The sequence below is a fragment of the Mastigoproctus giganteus genome, chromosome 14, assembly GCF_048544385.1.
Source record: "Mastigoproctus giganteus isolate SK-2022 chromosome 14, ASM4854438v1, whole genome shotgun sequence".
NCBI lineage: Eukaryota > Metazoa > Arthropoda > Arachnida > Uropygi > Thelyphonidae > Mastigoproctus > Mastigoproctus giganteus.
Window position 1 is genome coordinate 50,931,391 of NC_143588.1, and position 19,541 is coordinate 50,950,931.

Consider the following 19,541-nt stretch of genomic DNA (forward strand, 5'->3'; position numbering starts at 1 on the left):
TCCAGGCCATCCAAAAGATTTAAGTCATTGAAACGTTGAAGTAATGTTCCTGCCACCTAATACAACTTCTTTAATTCAGCCATTAGATCAAGGCATTATATCTACCTTTAAAACTCATTACATCAGAAAATTGTTACAGTAGATTTTGGAAAAAATTGATTCTGAATCTATTGAAGTGATACAGGCATGGAAACATTTTTCAATTGTGAACTGTATCGGAATGATACCTTTATCGCTCAAAGAAGTAAAATCATCAACATGTGTGTTGGCAAAATGTATGGCCAGAGTCAGTTCATTCAGGAAATGTGGTCGAACCAGCAGAAAATGGAATTGGTGCAATAAACTTGCTAAGTCAGTAGGAAGGGAAGATTTTGATGATATGACTACTGAAGATGTTCAAGAATTACTAGTAGAAAAAGAGGCTGGCAAAATGGATTTGGTGGAAATGGCATCGGAGGTAAAGCAAATCAATTCAAAGAATGATAGCACAGATGAAAATTATTAAGTTCCAAATTTTGCACTAAAAAAAGCAGCAATGAAGAGGAAGAAAATTAAATGAACGTACATTATCTGACCTATATGTATCACAGTTTGTAAGACGTTTGTTCAGTTATTACTAATTTTAATAAAAATTAAGTTTCCGATAGTTATAAAAAAATTATGTATTTTTGTTAGCATCTGGAACGTAGCCCCCCTTTTTGTACTGGTTCTTAGTCCCGTATAACACAGTTTCACACTACACAAGATTTTATAGAAACCTACTGCCATGTTATACGAGGGTTACCTGTATAATGGTGTGGTATCGCACAAAAAAAGAGAAGGGAGGAATTAAAAGATGAGAAAAAATATTAAAAAAAAGTGGAGTCAAACCTTAAATGATCTGGGGATTCAAAACACACTTTAATTCACATAGAAAGAACTGGAGTGGTTGAGAACTGAATATGGTATCTGCCCACCTCAGACAAAAATGATAGGGGAGTTGTTTAAGGTTTTGAATGGATTGAGTAAGGTAAATGCTGATGGCATCCTTCCACTTGCTCAGAAAATACACGAGAGGATATAAATGTAAAATACTGGGTGCAGCGCAGAAGTGTGCTGTCATCAAGCAAGTAGTTGTTTATTGGAATCGTGCAAAGTGAGTTTTTGAATAACTTTCATTGAGTGGGTAGTTGATTATTGGAACTGACGTGCATCCGGTGTTATGGAAGTGGGGTTTTGAATAAATTTCAGGAAAAGCTAGATAAATTATTAGCGGGGTTTGACAGCTGTTCTGGGAGTTTTTTTTTTTTTTACGGCAGAACTGTATAAGATTGATTTCTTGCATAATTTCACACTACTAGTGATAAACTATAAAATAAATAGCAGATGCCTGTACTCTCCCAGGGAAGCACAGTGACATGGTCTCCTGCTTAAAGTATAGCACATGTGCAGTCGAAGACAAGCTAGGAAACCCCCACTTCACTAAACTCAATGTGTGAATGCAGACACCCCACTAAAGAAGAAAAACCCCTAAAAAGGAGGAGGAAAGAAGTTTAGGGTAACCACAGTGACCACTTTTTCAAGAGGTATTGGCCCTGTAAAAATTCACAAACACTTGCATTTTTGTCAGCAAAAGAACTGTGGATACCCCAATGTGAGCAATTAAGGCAGACCCAACAAAAAAACACATCTTAAATATGGTTATTCCAATTCCAATTCCCACTCTTCTTAGTATTGTTATCCCTTATCTAATTTAGTTGTTAATTTACTTGCATTGTTTCTATCTTTTAAGTTTATGAGTTTGTGATGTTTGGTTATCAAATTAATCCATTTTCTTTAGTTAATTTGCAGTTTTGGTTTGGTTTATCTATTGGGCAGTCAGCATCTAATTTGTATTTGTCTTTCAGTTTGTTTGTTTGTTTGTTTCCTAGTTATTGGGATAACTGTATTTAAGACGTGTTTTCTGTTATGCCTGTTTTGATCTTTCATATTGGAGCACCATAGTTCTTTTGCTATTAGAAAGCCATGCTAGAAATGCAAGTGTCTAGGAATTTTCACGCAGCCAGTGCCTCTTGAAAATGTGGTCACTGCAGTTCGCCTAACCTTTTCTTCTTTTTTTAGGTTTTTCTTCTTTAGTGAGTGTTCCCATTCGCTGATTGGATTAAGGAGAGTGGAGTTTTCCTAGCTTTTTTGTGGCAGCGGTTGCACCATAATTCAAGCAGGTGACCATGCTGCTGTGCTTCCCTGGGTGAGTGTAGGCTTCTGATTATTTATTTATTATTTAGAAAATTGTTATTTTATTTTAATTTTTATTTATATGCAGGTGGCGCCACATGATATGTGTTTTAATTTTAAAAAATCATTGTGATGTTTTATTTTCAATTTCAAAAAAATCTGTGTAATTTTTTGTTTAAAACACAAGATGAATATTTATGTATTTGACAGAGCTTTGAACTTTTTATCAGCATGTCATGGCATCCTTGTCTTTATAAACAATCCCCCCAAGGGGCTTACATCTGGTGAGTATGGCCTTGGTACACCCAGAGTCCTGAGCTAGATATCATCATTCTTCTCTTTCTTGGTGATTCTCTCTCTCTCTCTCTCTCTCTCTCTCTCTCTCTCTCTCTCTCTCTCTCTCTCTCTCTCTCTCTCTCTGTCACACACACACCATATGGCTAATAATAATAAGAAATCTAGAACCAAATTGTGACCTGAATGTGTCCTGCATGTAAAATTAACCAAGCTTAAATACAGATGAGACAAAATTATATTCAGTGTAACAAGCTCATTACTTACATTAAAATTTTAAGTGTGTGTGTGTATATATATATATATATTTTTTTTTTTTTTTTTTTTCAGCATTTATATTATGGTAATTGTGTGTTATACTACAAAGAAAAATTTTTTTTTTCCTTTTTATGATCAAAAAGCTTTTTCATGTACTATAAGCATAAAAATATCACCTAAAGATAGTAATTGCAAAGGCCCCTGGTTGAGTCTGCATCACTTTTAAATAGATTGCATTACTGTCAAACTGTCTATCATTATGTAATTCAAAAGATATTGAAAGTCTCTCAGCATGATTGGTCATTCATATATTGAGTAAGTATTTTAAAATAATAAGTGAACTCTGTCTCCTTTTTTTTTTTTTTTTTATAAAAACCCCAAGCAAAAGAGTTATTAGAACCTAAAGTAATAATAGTACAATTCATTGGTCATTCATATGTTGGGTAAGTGTTTTTGAAGGCTGAAGGTTGAGAAGTTGAATTAAGATACTTTAGCATTAGTATATGATCCAAAAAAGCAAGCTTATACTGCATCAGCCAAAAAACAACACTCCCTATTTCATGCATCCAATCTCTCCAAACGTTTGAACAGTTCTTCCTTGAATTTATTTAAGCAGTCAACTTCTACAATGACAGATGGACGTTTGCTCCAACAATCAACTACCACTGGCTAAAGACAAATTTCCACACTTCTATTCTACAACTGTGCTTCCTCAGTTTGAATTCATGCCTCCTCAAGCACATAATCTGAGCAAGAAGAAGAATCCATCAGCATTCAGCTCGCTCAAATCATTCAAAGCTATAAACAACTCAATCAGATCACCTCACAGGTGCCTAGTTTCCAGATGCTGCAATTTGCAGAACTGAAGCCTTTCTTGGTAAGAGCGCCCCTTTGTTCCCCCCACCAATCTCGTTGCCCTCTCTGTAGTCATTCTAGCAGCTCTACATCCTTCCTCAAATGACGCTTCCAGACCTGTATGCAGTACTCAAGGTGTGGCCTGACCATTGACAAGGGAACAATCACCTCCTTATTCCTGCTAGCAAAATTTCTGTATATCATTGACAAGACGCCATGAGCTACTCTTGCAGCCTGTCTGCACTGTTCAGACAACTTCATATCTGACTGCACAATTACCCCCCATGTCCTTTTCATTCTCCACAACCCATGTGCAGTAATTTGCATTTGTCAATGTTAAACTTCAGTTGCCACTTCTCAGACCAACTTTTCTAGATCCTGTTGCAGTAGCATACTGTCATTAACAAACCTGCCAACCCATATTGTCTACAAACTTGGACATTAAGCCTGATATACCTTCATCAATATCATTGATAAATATACAAAACAACAATGGGCCCAGCACCAAATCCTGGGGAACTCTACTAATAATATTAGTCCATGAAGAGCAATGTCCATTGATTACTACTCTGTCTTTTCCCACTTAACCATCCTTTTATCCATTGTAGCATTTTACCCTTAATGCCATACTGCTCCAATTTGTACAACGGTATCAAAAGCTTTCCTGAAATCAAAATTATTTTTTTGCATCCAGTTCCTTTGTAACTACATCACAATATCCAATTGAATTGGTCAGACAAGACTTCTCCTTAACAAACCCATGCTGTGTGAATTATTACTACAGCCTTGTCTAAACAATCCTGCAATGCTTCTTTAACCAGTGATTCCATTATTTTCCCTGTAAAAGAAGTTAAACTAACAGGTCTGTAATTACTCATGTCACCCTTTGATCCCCCTTTATGAAAATGGAGATACATTTGCACATCTCCAGTCCAAATCTTTCCTCATATGGTTGTCCTTCTGCCGTTCTCACCATGCAAGTTGCCCACATTTGGACCCTTTTAAGAAGCTCAATGTCTTTTTTTCAGATGAGGTTTCCATACTTGAACACAGTATTCTAAATGTGGTTTATACAGTAGGATTACGACCTCCCTATCTCTACAGGATAACGTTTGATAAATCATCGATAGGACACCATGGGCTTTCTTGGCTGCCTATTTACATTGTTCATAAAATTTCATATCTGCCCATATTGTAACTCCCTTTCCATCTGCACTATTTTTAATTCAACCTCATGAAGTGGATAATTCATTTGTGGGTTGCTATTCCCCAACCTTGGAATTAGCAGCATTAAAATATAGCTGCCACCTCTCTGATGAACTTTGAAGTCTGTTCAAATCAGGTATTATATAAATTTTGTGAAGGTGGCAGTATGCCGCCCTGCCCTTCGCATCTGTGTTAATTCGTATACTACTGGTGTACTAATTGGGCTTGCTATATAATAGTATTAGTAATGGGAAATAATACGAGGAAGCAAGCTTATACAGCATCAAAACACACACACACACACACACACACACACACACACACACACACACACACACACACACACACACACACACACATGCGCGCGTGCACTTCATAGATGATCAACAGCTGAATTTACTGAATACCGGATCTCACACTTATATCAGTTTGGGTACAGGTATCACCTCTGCAGTATACTTAACAATATGTTCTCCATCAATTTATACTAGTATAGAATGGTTCGTGTTGAATGATCCTTACAACAGTGATCATTTTCCAATAGTATGTTCTGTACAGACACAATCGACTCTTACAGAAGGAACCAGAACAGTATGGAATTTTAAAAAAGCTAATTGGAGTAAATATATGCAATTAATCAAACTGGATAAGCAATTAATAGAATCCCTGCCAATAGATGATGCTGTCTTATATATCAACGATCAACTATTAGAAGCTTCCAAAGCCACAATACCTCAATTAAGTAAGGCAAGGCAGGCACGGTACAACTCTTGGTGGAATGCAGAATGTGCAACAGCAAAAATGAAACAAAATCGTGCATGGAATAGAATCCGAAAATATCCAACTACCCTCAATTTTATTGCATATAAAAAAGCCAAAGCTGAAGTGAGGAGAATTCAGAAAAAAGCAAAGAAAAATTCTTGGATCGTGTTTGCTTCCACACTTACTAGGAACTCGAGTCTTGGTTTGGTGTGGAAAAAAATTCGGATTTTAAGTGGAAGATATCCAAGCACACAATCTCCAATCTTCCATTGGAAAGGGCAGGACGTTTTTGCAACAGAGCAAATATCAGAAATTCTGGCTGACTTTTTCACTTCCATATCAGCAGTTACAAGCTACAACACTGACTTTCAAAAATATAAAGAGCAAGCTGAACGGAGTAAGTTGAATTTCTCTACCAAGACATCTCATCCCTATAATCTACCATTTCTAAAAGAGGAATCATTAAAAAATTGTCTAATAGCGCACCAGGTCTCGATGGCATTTATTATACTATGATCCAACACCTAAACTCTGATTGTCTGGAAATCCTACTAGCTCTATATAATAGAATTTTTCTGAACAACCTGTATCCATCCATATGGCGGCATGCAATTGTCCTTGCATTTCCCAAACCCAGAAAAGATCCTTCCTATACATATAATTATCGCCCGATTTCACTGACCAGTTGCTTAGGGAAAATCCTTGAACGAATGGTGCATAATAGACTTACGTGGTTGCTGGAAAAAGATAATGTTTTATAACCCCACCGATTTGGATTTAGAAAAAATAGATCGACACTTGATCTACATGTCAAAGTGGAAACAAATATTAGAAACTCATTTATAAGAAAGCAGCATATGGTGATGGTAAATCTAGATCTTGAAAAACTTTTGACACAACATGGAGATTCGGAATTCTACGAGATCTATTTCAATTAGGATACAGAGGACAACTTCCACAATTTATAGAAAAATTCCTTGCTGACAGAACATTTCGGGTACGATGTAAAGGCTATTTATCTACAATACATATACAACAGGAAGGGGTTCCCCAGGGCTCAGTATTAAGTGCAACCCTGTTTGCACTGCGTGTGAACAATATCACAAAGGTTATACCACCATCATTGAAAATCTATATGTATGCAGATGATCTTTCCATTTCATTTCAATCACAAAGCATGAACACAATAGAATGACAGCTCCAATTATCCATAAACAAAATAGAAGTATAGACTAAAAATAATGGATATAGAATATCTGAGAAAAAATCAGCTGTTATACACTTCTGTAAAATGTGTGGTCTTCATCCTGAACTGGGCTTATACTTAAATAAAATTGCTCTACCTGTTGTTCAAAATTTCTCCTTCTTGGGCTTAACATTAGATAGAAAACTAAACTTTCATGAACATATGCTAAGACTTCGAACTAGTTGCCTCTTAAAACTTAATATCTTGCGCACAGTATCTTCAATGGCCTGGGGAGCCGACAGGTCCGCATTATTACTATTATATAAAACTTTGATTAGATCTCATTTGGATTATGGATCTTTTATATATGCTTCAGCAAGAAGGAGCATCTTACATCGCCTAGATACCATTCGCCATAATGCTCTCCGCATAGCTCTAGGAGCATTTAGAACTTCACCAATTTACAGCCTGTATGCGGATGCATCGGAACCCCGCTGCACCTTCGACGAGATTATCTACTGTGCATGTATGCGGCAAAAATATACAGTCAGCCATCACATCCAAATTGGTCCATTATTCATGATCCACCATGGACAAGGAATTATGATTCCAAGCCAAATGAAAATAAAACCAGTAGGACTACGTCTCAGACACTTAGCTCAATTTTGGGAAATACATTTCCAGCACATTTCTGCAGTCGATATAAACTCAGAACCTCCTTGGGTTCCGATTGTGCCTTTGTCCATATCACATCTCACAAACAGGAATAAAAAAGAGATCTCTCCAATCGTTATATATAAGCTTCATGCACTGCACAGTTTTGAAAATAGAAACAGTCATCAGATTTACACAGATGGTTCAAAATTGAACAACTCAGTAGGTGCCGCAGTAGTTTTACCAGAATATGTTATATCTGTCTCCTTTCCTCATGTTTTCAGTATTTTCACAGCAGAATTATATGCTATTAAACTAGCACTGGATGATATTACCAAGCATCAACTTCTACCTGCTCTAATCTATACTGACTCCCTTAGTGCAGTAGCAGCTTTACAGAACAGCAAATATTCCTCAAATCCCTTGATTCAGCATATCAAAAAACAACTCGGAGTTTTGCATAAAGCAAGAAAACAAGTGTCTATCTGTTGGATTCCCAGCCATGCTGGAATCCCAGAAAATAATCATACAGACCAAGCTGCAAAAAATCCAGATCTTAATATACAAGATAACTTTCAGTTTGTACCATTTACAGATTATAGGGATGTATTTCGTACCAAATATACTTCCATCTGGAAACAACTTTGGAGGGACCAATCATGCAATAAAAAAGATCTATGTTCGTGGCATTCTAGCTCACGTACAAATAGACAGGAGGAAGTTATATTAACAAGACTGCGCATTGAGCATACCTTCCTCACTCACAAACATTTACTTTTAAGAGAAGATCCCCCGCTCTGCTCTGTCTGTCAGATACAATTTACAGTAAGGCACATCCTGATTGATTGTCCAACCTATTCAGCTGTTCGTACCACATCCTTCCAATCATTAGCAAACTTGCAAGCTCCTCTAACCCTCTCTCATGTACTTGGTGACAAAGCAAACCTAAGTGAGCTCTTTATATATATATTAAACATCTATGAATAATAAATACACTCTGATATATCCATCCTAAATCATTAAAATGAATGTAATGACGCTGACAGACACATATTGGCCACAGTTGCCCTTATGTCGTGAAACTTTCATACCAACAACAACAACAACACACACACACACACACACACACACACACACACACACACACACACACACACACACACACACACACACACACACACACCTTCCATACAATCTAATAATTTGTATAATTTTTTTCTTAAATTTATTCAAACTACCCACAACACCAGGTGGAAGTTTGTTCATCTACCCTCTGGCTGAAAACAAAATTCCACACATCTGTCCTATAAAACCATCCTTTTGAAAATTTTAATTTGTCCCCTTATGTATATTTTCTGAGCAAGAGCTTGATGAACCCCATTTTAATTCTTTCAAGGGCATTAACCCTGTTATTCAAGCTCTCTTTATGAAGTCATGATTCATAGAACTGCCCTCTTCAGTTTTCCTCCAAGCTACAGCATTTTGAACTCTGCTTTATTGCTCTAGTTTGAGACATGGTATCTATTTAAATATAATTTAATTTGAGAATACCATGCTACACTAAACTAAGTTATACCTAAGTGAAATAATAACACTATATTATTCACAGTTATGCATCAATAATATCTATTATGGTACAAAGTTATGCTAATATATTATGCAGTCAAGTTACTTTATATATTACGTTATACTGTTATGTTTGTAATGTTATAAACTTAGTTGATAGCCTTAGCAGAAACACTTTTGATATTAAGTATACTCCTATGCAATTACAAAAAGGAATATAAAATAGCAATATAATGTGATTAACACTGACAATAGTGTCAGAATTCCCTCTAGTTTATTCTAACTCTAGTTTTCTAAACAATTTTGGAGGCCAAGTAAGAAACAGTATCACCTACTGTATAAAATAAACAAAAATAATAACTATACTACTAATTTTTAAGGAATAAAACGTCTACTTAAACAGAGTTCAAATAATGAATAAAACATCTACTTAAGCAGAGTTCAAATAATGGCACCTGCTTGGTCATCATGATCAGTTTTTCATAACTGACTGTGAAGAAATAATAACGTACTATCTTTAGGCTAACTTTTCATAACCCTTTCTAACATTTCATAATGATTGCTCTTATAATGAGTTACATAAACTAACCTTAATGTGAAAATAGCCACACAAGCCCAACAGTCCTGTTTCAACAGTTTCCTGTTGAGATATATGACCTAGAGACTTCATTTTTGTCCACAAGAATGTGGACATGTTAATCGATTAATGTCTAACTCTATATATTGGACTAGCTCACCAATACAAAGTATGCTGGGGTAATAAATGAATGACTAGAAAAATTTTTGTATTTATGACAGTGATTTAAAATATACATAAAATGAAATAATAAAGTTTCAAGGTTGTATAATAACACATTTCAAGATATGAATTTTTTGTTTTTAAAGAGGTGAAAGCATCCATCCATACTGTGACAAGGTAAAAAGAGATCCTCTAGAGACAGAATGTACAGATGTAGGGATTCAGTGGCCCTTTGTAATTTAGTTGAATACACACAGGATTTACCTTCAGTCTTCCAGGTGAGTAATTCTACTGTATATTTTAAACACTGATATGATTCTGCTAACAGTAACCATATTTCCAATTCCCCCCCCCCCTCTCTCTCCTTAAAGATTTCACTAATAATATTCTATATTTATACGAAAAAGCTGTATGTTATAATAATGTCCTGCTGACTTAATGCTTTCTGTTGATATGAATTCGTTACATGTGATTTGTCCTTGTCCTTTCACTTCATTGCTTGGTCCGTGTGAACTTGTTATAACAATGATTTCCAACTTTTTTTGAGTAATGAAACACTTCAGAATTGGTAAAAATATGACACAACACCATATGTACTTATCTGCAACTTTTTAAAATATAATGTTGATTGATGTTCATTTACCATCAATAAAGAACAAATCTTTGTCTTTGTAACTGGAAACATAATAATTCAGATTAAATACATCATGAAAATTCGCTTTAGTATAGATATATCAAAGTATATTTTCTTTTTATTTTAGTGTGTCGAAATATTGTAATGCAAGCTGTTGTTGTTTAGGGCTCAATTCCACAAGAGCTGCTGTGGCCATGTTGTGTCTTTGAAATACAAGCAATTCTCACCTTAATGAATTACTTTAACCAGGACCTTTTCTCTCTGTATTAATAATAATTTCCTATGGAGTTCGTTCACCTGTTATTCCTTAACAGCTGGCCTACCTGTACATATTATGTATGCTTATGTAACAACTCATACAAGTTGGTGATTTCAAACAGGTTTTCATAAAATTATAAATGAGTTTTGTTTTTGTAGAGAACAAACAAAACCCATTTATAATTTTAATTGGGTAAAATGTAAAGAAAAATGTCATATGTAATATAACATTTTTCTTTACATCCAGGGTGATGGCTTTCCTTCCTAAAATGGTGTTTGCAATATGGAGATAGCATGCACATTGAACTTGGCCCTAAGTTCAGTTGCAATTATTGTTAACAGAAAGGATAAAATTATTGTGGAAATTTAGAATGCAGCAGTCATGACACTGATGAAAATAAAGAATTGCAATTCACTTATTACTAAAATTAAAAAGCTTTTGTTTATCTGGCGTCAAAACCAGACTCAAAAGCTTGTTCCTTTGAGTCTGGTTGCTGAAGATGAAAGCTTTAAGCATTTACAAAACTATTAAATCCTAAAGCTTCAAGGATTGTAGATGTTTCATAGACGTCTCTCAGAACAGTTGAGGGTAGTTGATTTTTCTCAACTGTTCTGGGAACAGTTGAGAAAAATCACTGAAGAGGAAAGATATTCCTAAGAGCAAATCTTCAACGCTGATGGGACAGAAATATTCTGAAAGAACATGCCTTCCAGAATCCACATTGCCCAATAAGACAGATCTATGCTTAGATGCAAAGTTGTAAAAGATACCTTGATTTTCCTGTAAAGATTACTGCAAAGCAGAACAAAGAAGCTGGAATTTAAAGAATTTCTACTTCCTGTAATGCTCCTGGATATCTCAGTGATCTCCAGTAATTCTCGTGGATATCTCAGTGATCTCAATCCCAATGGGAAGGTTGTGTTTTTACCTCCTAACACAAACTCCATCCACCAACCCATAGATGGAGTTATAATCACCTTCAAAATACTTATCTGATGAGAATGTGTGAAAAGGCAATTTCAGAAACTGGTGGGAAAATGCACCATCCTTACAAGAATATTGAAGATTATCAGGCTAGCATTGGATCACATCAAGAGAGCAATGCGAATGGATTTTGGAAAAAATATATCTGGCTTTTGTAAATAATTCCTAAATATTGAACCTAATTAGGAAGCAGTGGCTAAACAACTGCACTTAAAATTGGAGCAAGGATATGGAGGAATTGCACAATTCTTCTGTGGAAGAATTAGGAAATGATCAGCATATGGAACTATAAAAGCAGAGTCATTGAAAAGCGTTAAGTTCAAGTCCTGAAAGAAGTAGTCACATAACATGATGATGCTATCGAGGCATTGTTAGGTGGGTTGGAAAACTTCTAGCTTGGGGGGAAATTCACAGATTAAAAAGTTAACAGTAGCCGCAGGCAGAGGTAAAAGTGATTCTTGCACTGCATCTATTAGAATAAGCAGTGGCCTAGAGGGGGAGGTGATCAGGTTTTCAGGGACTGGTTAGAGACATCATGAAACAAATAAATACATGGACTGTGTTAGGGTAACTAAGAGTAAGAACAGATGCATGTATACTTACATGTACACTAATGCTAGGTGTATAATAAATAAATTTGATGAATTTGAAGTGTTGTTCAGGACTTCAAAGGCAGATATTGTTGGGATATCAGAGACGTGGTATCACTCAGATATAAGAAGTGCAGAATTGGAATTTGGGGAGTACATTGTGTACAGAAAGGATAGGAAGGGAGGAGGAGTTATGCTGTTAATTAAGAAACATAAAATCTAAGGAAGTGCATCCAGTTGATATAGATGGACAGTACAATGTTGAGTCAGTTTGGTGTGACATAAGCACTGGGAAAGCAAAAATGACAGTGTGTGTTATAGGCCTAATGAGTACAACATACAATTGTACAGAAATAGAGTGAGGCAGTAAATCAGAATGCCTTAATGTGGGAGTTTAACTTCCTGGATATTGACTGGAACTTGTGGGTTGGTCACTTGCACACTAGTAAGACATTTATTGATTTATTGGATGATTGTTTTCTACAGCAGCATGTTTGAGAGGCAACCAGAGAGAGTAATACTCTTGATCTGGTTATCAGCAGTGATTATTCGTGCATTAAGAATTTGCAGATAAAGGAACCACTAGGTGTCAGTGATCACAGTGTACTGATGTGGGATTTACTTAAAGATATAATTACCATCAGGGATAAAGGTAAGGTTTTTACCTTCATAAAGGTGACTACAGTGGTCTCAGACAGTTTTTAAATTCTATACAGTGGGACCAACTGATGATGTTACCAACAGCAAATTCTAAATGGGAAGCATTCAAGGAATTAATCATGGAAGCTTTTATTAATCATAGGCTTTTCATACTGATTAAGAAATATTGTTCAAGGTTTAGGCCTAAATGGGTATCAGATGAACTAATGAGACTCATGACAGAGAAGAAAAATGAATAGGATGCATATAAATTATCAGGCACCACAGAAGCCTATGGTAGATAGAAGATAGTCTGTAATCTGAGTAATCAAAGTACTTCATATGGGTAGCAATAACCCAAGAGAAACGTACCAACTGTGTGGTACTACACTCAGGGAAGTGGAAAGTGAAACAAACCTGGAGGTAATTGTGCAGTCAAATATGAAGTTTGCTGAGCAGTGCAGAGGGGCTGCCAGGGCAGGTCATGAAGTCTTTTCAATAATATATAGGAATTTTGCTAGCAGGGACAGGGAGGTAATTATCCCGTTATACAAGGCAGTGGTCGGGACACACCTAGAGTACTATGTACAGGTCTGGAGGCCTCATTTTAGGAAGGATGTAGAGTTGTTAGAACGAGTATAAAGGGCAACAAGATTATTGAGGGGAACAAAGGGGTGCTCTACCAAGAAAGGCTTAAGTTCGGTAAATTGCAGCGCCTGGAGAGTAGGACCTGCAAGTTGATCTGATTAAGGTAAATATGGCCTTGAATGGGATGAGCAAACTGAATGATGATGGGATTCTTCCTCTTTCTCAGATTAAGAACTTGAGGGGACATAGATTCAAATTGAGGAAGGACGGTTGTAGAATAGATGCGCAGAAATTTGCCTTTAGCCAGGGGATAGTTGATTGGTGTAACAGACTTCCATCTTTTGTTGTGGAAGTTGATAGCCTAAATAAATTTAAGGCTCAGCTGGACAGGCATTTGGAATGAATGGAGGGGTGAAATGGGAGGTGTTTTTTTTTTTTTTTTGCTGATGCTGCATAAGCTTGCTTTCTTGCATCACATGCCTCTATTAATGCTAATGAAGTAACAAAGGAGGTTAGGCAAGCGAAGGCAGATTACAGAAAATCTTTGTCTTATTAAAGCTTATTAAACTCTAACAGGCAGCTTAATGATTTTGTAATAACTGAGAACAGAATGGAAGAAAAATTGTTGAAGTTAAACATAAGAAAGGCACCCGGGATGGATGGGATCTATCGTTTTATATTAAAGGAGGTGGCAAAAGAAGTAAGCAAACCCTTAGCCATAATTATGAGAGCATCCTTGGACTCAGGGGGAAGTCCCCCATAGACTGGAGATGTGCAAATGTATCCAGTTCACAAAGGAGGAACAAAGGGTGACAGAAGTAAGTACAGACCTGTTAGTTTAACGTCTGTACTGGGGAAAGTAATGGAGTCCTTGGATAAAGAAGCATTGCAGAATCATCTAGATAAGATTACAATATAATTCAGACACAGCATGGGTTTGTTAAGGGAAAGTCTTGTCTGACAAATTTGATTGGATACTATGATGTGGTTACGAAGGAACTGGATGCAAAAAAATAATTTGATATCATATAATTTGATAGGTAAATGAATCTCAGGAAAGCTTTTGATACTGTTGCACATGGAAGATTACTGTACAAATTGGAGCAGTATAGTATGAAGGGAAAGTTGCTACAAAGGATAAAAGGATGGTTGAGTGGGAGAAGATAGACAGTGGTAATCAGTGGACTAATGTTATTAGTGGAGTCCACCACGGTGTTGGGCCCACTGTTGTTTTGTATATTTATCAATGATATTGATGAAGGTATATTAGGCTTAATGTCCAAGTATGCAGATGATACAAAGGTTGGCAGGGTTGGTAATGGCAGTGTGCTACTGCAACAGGATCTAGAAAAATTGGGCAGATGGGCTGAGAAGTGGTAAATGAAGTTTAACATTGACAGATGTAAAGTACTACATATAGGAAGCAGTAACCCAGAGTAACCTATCAACTGTGTGGTACTATAGTGGTAGAGAATGAAAAAGACCTGGGAGTAATTGTGCAGTCAGATATGAAGTTTTCTGAGCAATGCAGACAGGCTGCAAGAGCAGGTCATGAGGTTTTGTCAGTGATATATGGAATTTTGCTAGCAGGGAAAAGAAGGTATTTATCTCTTTGTATAAGGCAATGATCAGGCCATGCCTTGAGTACTGCATACAGGTTTGGAGGCATCATTTTAGGAAGGATGTAGAGTTGCTTGAGTGACTACAGAGAAGGGCAACAAGATTGGTGAGGGGAACAAAGAGGTTCTCTTACCAAGAACTGATTAAGTTCTGCAAATTGCAGCATCTGGAGATTAGGCACCTGGGAGGTGATCAGATTGAGATGTATAAGGCCTTGAATGGGTTGAGCAGGCTCAATGCTAATGGGATTCTTCCTCTTGCTAAGATTACAAACCTGAGGGGGCATAAGTTCAAATTGAGGAAAGAAAGTTGTAGAATAGATGTATGGAAATTTTTCTTTAGCTAGCAGGTAGTTAATTGCGGGAACAAACTTTCTATCGTGGAAATTGATAGCTTAAATAAATTCAAGGCAGAACTTGACAAACGTTTAGAGGGAATAGATGTGTGAAATTGGATTTCTTTTTTTTTTTGGCTGATTCTACATAAGCTCATACGCTTGCTTTCTTGTATCACATGCCTCTAATACTACTAACTAAGGAATTAAATTAAGCATTCCGACTTGTGAACCAAAGGCTCGTTTGAAAGGAGCATGAAGGTTTCCAGTGGCATCAACTAGCATGTTTCCAGCAAATATTATGTGAGAGAAAAAAGGAAGACCAGACAAAGAACCCTAAACTCCTACAACTTTAACAAACTCATCTCCTGCTTCTGCTAAATCCTCTGGTGATTCACATGATACTACAAAAATATAAATTATTCCCTCTAATTCTTTTAAATTCATAATGTTTATTCAGTTAGGTTTTTAATTTATCTACAGTGTTTTGAATATTAAATATGTTTTTCATTCTGATTTTTATTAGTATTCCAGAAATGAATGAATATATTTTTTTTTTCATTACTATTAGCTTTTTAATTCTCATTTAAGGAATTTTCATGTAACAAAATAGGTATTCCACAATCACTTAATTTGTTATAGTCAGAACAACCTGTACAGATAAGTACTACTTTTTTGGTGGAACATTTTTTGGAAAACCATTTGAAAAACACTAGTTTAGAATTTTCCACTTTTGAATCAGAGTTTGGTTTTTAATTAGTAGTGTAATTTTTACATAGGCTTAATCTGCATTTACTGATAGATTTTCAAAAAAAAATAATAATGCCCCAAAATACTGCAGATGTGATCAGAAAATGGCTTTCTAATTGCAACATAACTTACTACATTTTGTGCCTTTCTACAGAATTTACTTAGTTAAGTATTAAATGCTGAATGTGCTGCATTCAAGTTTGCTTTTTGTCAATATTTTATGATATTACTATATTAATAGTAGAATATATTAATAGTAGCATTTACTCCTTTATTCTTAACTGTTTCAACAGCAAATTCCCCAAATACCTGTGGGCTGTTAGGCAGTGAGTTTTCTGCCAGGAGGGAGTTTTGAAGTTTCCTGAAAATTTAAATAAAATGAAAATATTCATTTGTTATTTTCAAAACATAATTGCCAAAAATCAAATCAGAATTAATTTTAAAAAGTCATAAAAGAAAAACTTGTCATTACTTTTTTGATGCACAAATATCCTCTACATCTATTTATCACTTGATTCAAACTTCAGAAAATTCTGGAGAATTTTTTCAATTTCTAGCCCAAAACAAATAACACTGAGGCTAAGGGCTTTCCCTTTCCTCCTCTGATTTTCAAAGCTATTTTGATGTTGCTATCTATGAACACTGTGTCTACCATTAGTTGGAAACGCTGATAAGAGAGCACAGAATGCCCCAGATTTCTAAAAAATTCATACATGAACTGATGAATTTGTTATGATATGTAATGTGATGTTGAAAAGTGTCAAGAGATAAGACAAAATGTTCTTGTGTCTACAATTCCTTGCAGCTATGACAAGGAGAGATTTCGTGATGTAAGCCTTAGTTGGTATACTGATTTATTTTTATTTTTTTTTATTATTATTAGCCATATGGTGCAAGGAAGCCTGAGGCTGATACTGCACCAGCCAAAAAAACATTTTTGAGTTACCCTGAGAAAGAGAGAGAGAGAGAGAGAGAGAGAGAGAGAGAGAGAGAGAGAGAGAGAAAAGCGGAAAGGAATCACCAAGAAAGAGAAGAATGATGATGATGATGATGATATCCCACTGTAAAGATTGTGAGGTAATGCCAGCAAGGAGGCAATAAAGGGCCAGAGAAACAGCCAGTTCAGGATGAAGTCAGTATACAATCGACTCAGGTCAATGGCATGGGACAAAACTGCAATGGGTACTCTTTCTGAGAAAGCTTATGTGCAACCATTAATTATCTAAATGCTGAAAGGGAAATTATAACAGAAACAAAATCCATCAGCATTCAAAGACTACACAAAAAAACACTATAAGGGGTTTATCAGGGTTGCCAAAAGCTGTAATGTACAAAACTTAATTTGTCTTACAGCAATGTCAGGAGTATTTTCAATTAATTAAATTAATTTCATCTTTTGATTACGTCAACTAATGCTGATGTATTTGGCTTATTGAAACATGGTACCACTCAGAAAAAAAGAACTTCATTTCAGTGAATATAGTATGTTTAGGAGAGATGAGAAGGGACAAAGAAGTAGGAAAGTGATACACCTGATCAAAAACTACTTGTAGATGAGAAAAATATTCCATTAGCTAGCATGAGGTAATGCAGATGTATGTTAACATAGTGTGGCATGAAATAACTTGCAGTAAGAGGAACATGACAGTTGTGGGATGTTACAGGACACATGACTCCTAGAAAAAAAATCTTTTAATAGATTAAATAGGCTTATAAGTATAACTGTCTCATTATTGCTGATTTCAGCCTACCTTTTATAAAACTAGAATATGTAACTTAGAAATACACTATATGGTAACAGTTTTTTTGAACAAACTGGATGGTTGCTACTTATTCCATCATGTCTGAGAGAGTACAAGGGGCTATATTCTAGATCTCACTAAGGAACCTAACTATGTCAAAAACTCAATAGACAGTGACCACAATATCATAAAATGAGTTGTATCTAAAGAAACTAATATGGTTAGAAGTGATGAGGGGGTGAGCATTAATTTATAGAGAGAACTAAAATGGAATGAGATATTTCTTGGACTTGATTAACTGGAGAGACTACTGTATGCTGTTCAAAATATTCAACAGATTTATCATTAAAGCCACAAATGTATTTATAGCAGTGGTTAAGTTCCATAAACATAAGATGCCAAAATGATGACAGGGAGTTCAAGTCATTAAAAAAGAAAAGAAGGGGGAAAAAAAACAAGCATGGGACAGTTCCTTTGACCATATCATAGTGTCTAATCAAATTGTTCAGACATGATTTTCCCTTAACAAACTCATACTGTTGAAGTATAATTATAGACTTGTCTAGATGATCCTGCATTAGTTCTTTTAGCAGTCACTCCATTATTTTCCCTGGAACAGAAGTTAAACTAACAGGCCTGTAATTACTTGTCTCCTTTTGGTTCCCCCTTTGTGAATTGGGGATACATTTATACATCTCCAGTTCATGAAGACCTCCCTGAATCCAAGGATGCTCTCATAATTATGAGAGTAAATGAAGGAAGTAAGGCTTACTTCCTTCACTGCCCACCTTAATATAACTGGATAGATATAGATCTCATCACCCCAGGTGCCTTATGAAGAATTCCTCATGTGTAAATGTAGCTGCAGAGTACTCATTCTGTCAGAAATCTAAGCAGGATAATCAAGAGACGATTATCTGCAGGCAAATAATTCTATCTCGGGCATTTAAACAATCACTTCACAACTTTAAAGTGATTGTTTAAATTCTAAAATACCAAATTATCAGAATCAAAAGCATTAATAGAGAAACCAGCACAGTTCCTACAAACACAATGTAGGTAAGTTCTATTCCTGGATGAGGGAGAAGGAATTTTATAACCACCTAAAACATCAATTTGTTGAATGAACTCACATAAACATCATTAGAAGTATGTCATCCTAACCACCTTGCCCACTTTTGCATCATCAGAAATTTACACATTAATCTTGAAATACATCATTATCTTCAATAAATATTATAAATTGAGAAGTGGCTATTTATAACTATTTTGTCTCCTGCCACCTAAATGTCCTTCCCTTTAGTCATAGTAGTAACTTTACTCTAAAGTCACATTATTTCAATTAATAAGACAAAATATTTGTGGAGCAGTATAAAAAGCTTTACTGAAATCTAGCTACAGTATATGATGCCAAAATAATTTTTTGGATCCAGTTCTTTGGTGACACTGTGCAGTAATTAATCAAATTAGTCACGCATGATCTACCCTTAAGAAATCCATTCTGTGATTGCATTATTTTAATTATTGATTCATTATTTTCCCTGGCACAGAAATATTTTTGAACTGTTTAGAGCAAATATTCACTTTCCCAGAGTGCTTTTAATCTTTTCAGTAGTTTTGAATCGTTGAATCGTCTTCTTTTTAATGTTGTGCTACTTTCAACCTTA

The 19,541-nt window shown here is 35.6% G+C and overlaps 1 protein-coding gene across 1 annotated transcript in view; it reads left to right on the plus strand.

Moving 5' to 3' along the window:
• The window catches only part of LOC150075134 (leishmanolysin-like peptidase), an 807,866-nt gene that overhangs the window by 663,848 nt on the left and 124,477 nt on the right, over nt 1-19,541 (plus strand). Inside the window, 2 exon segments of the mRNA XM_090388304.1 lie at nt 9,881-9,945; nt 9,948-10,012. Of these exon segments, the coding sequence (XP_090244430.1) occupies nt 9,881-9,945; nt 9,948-10,012 (130 nt within the window).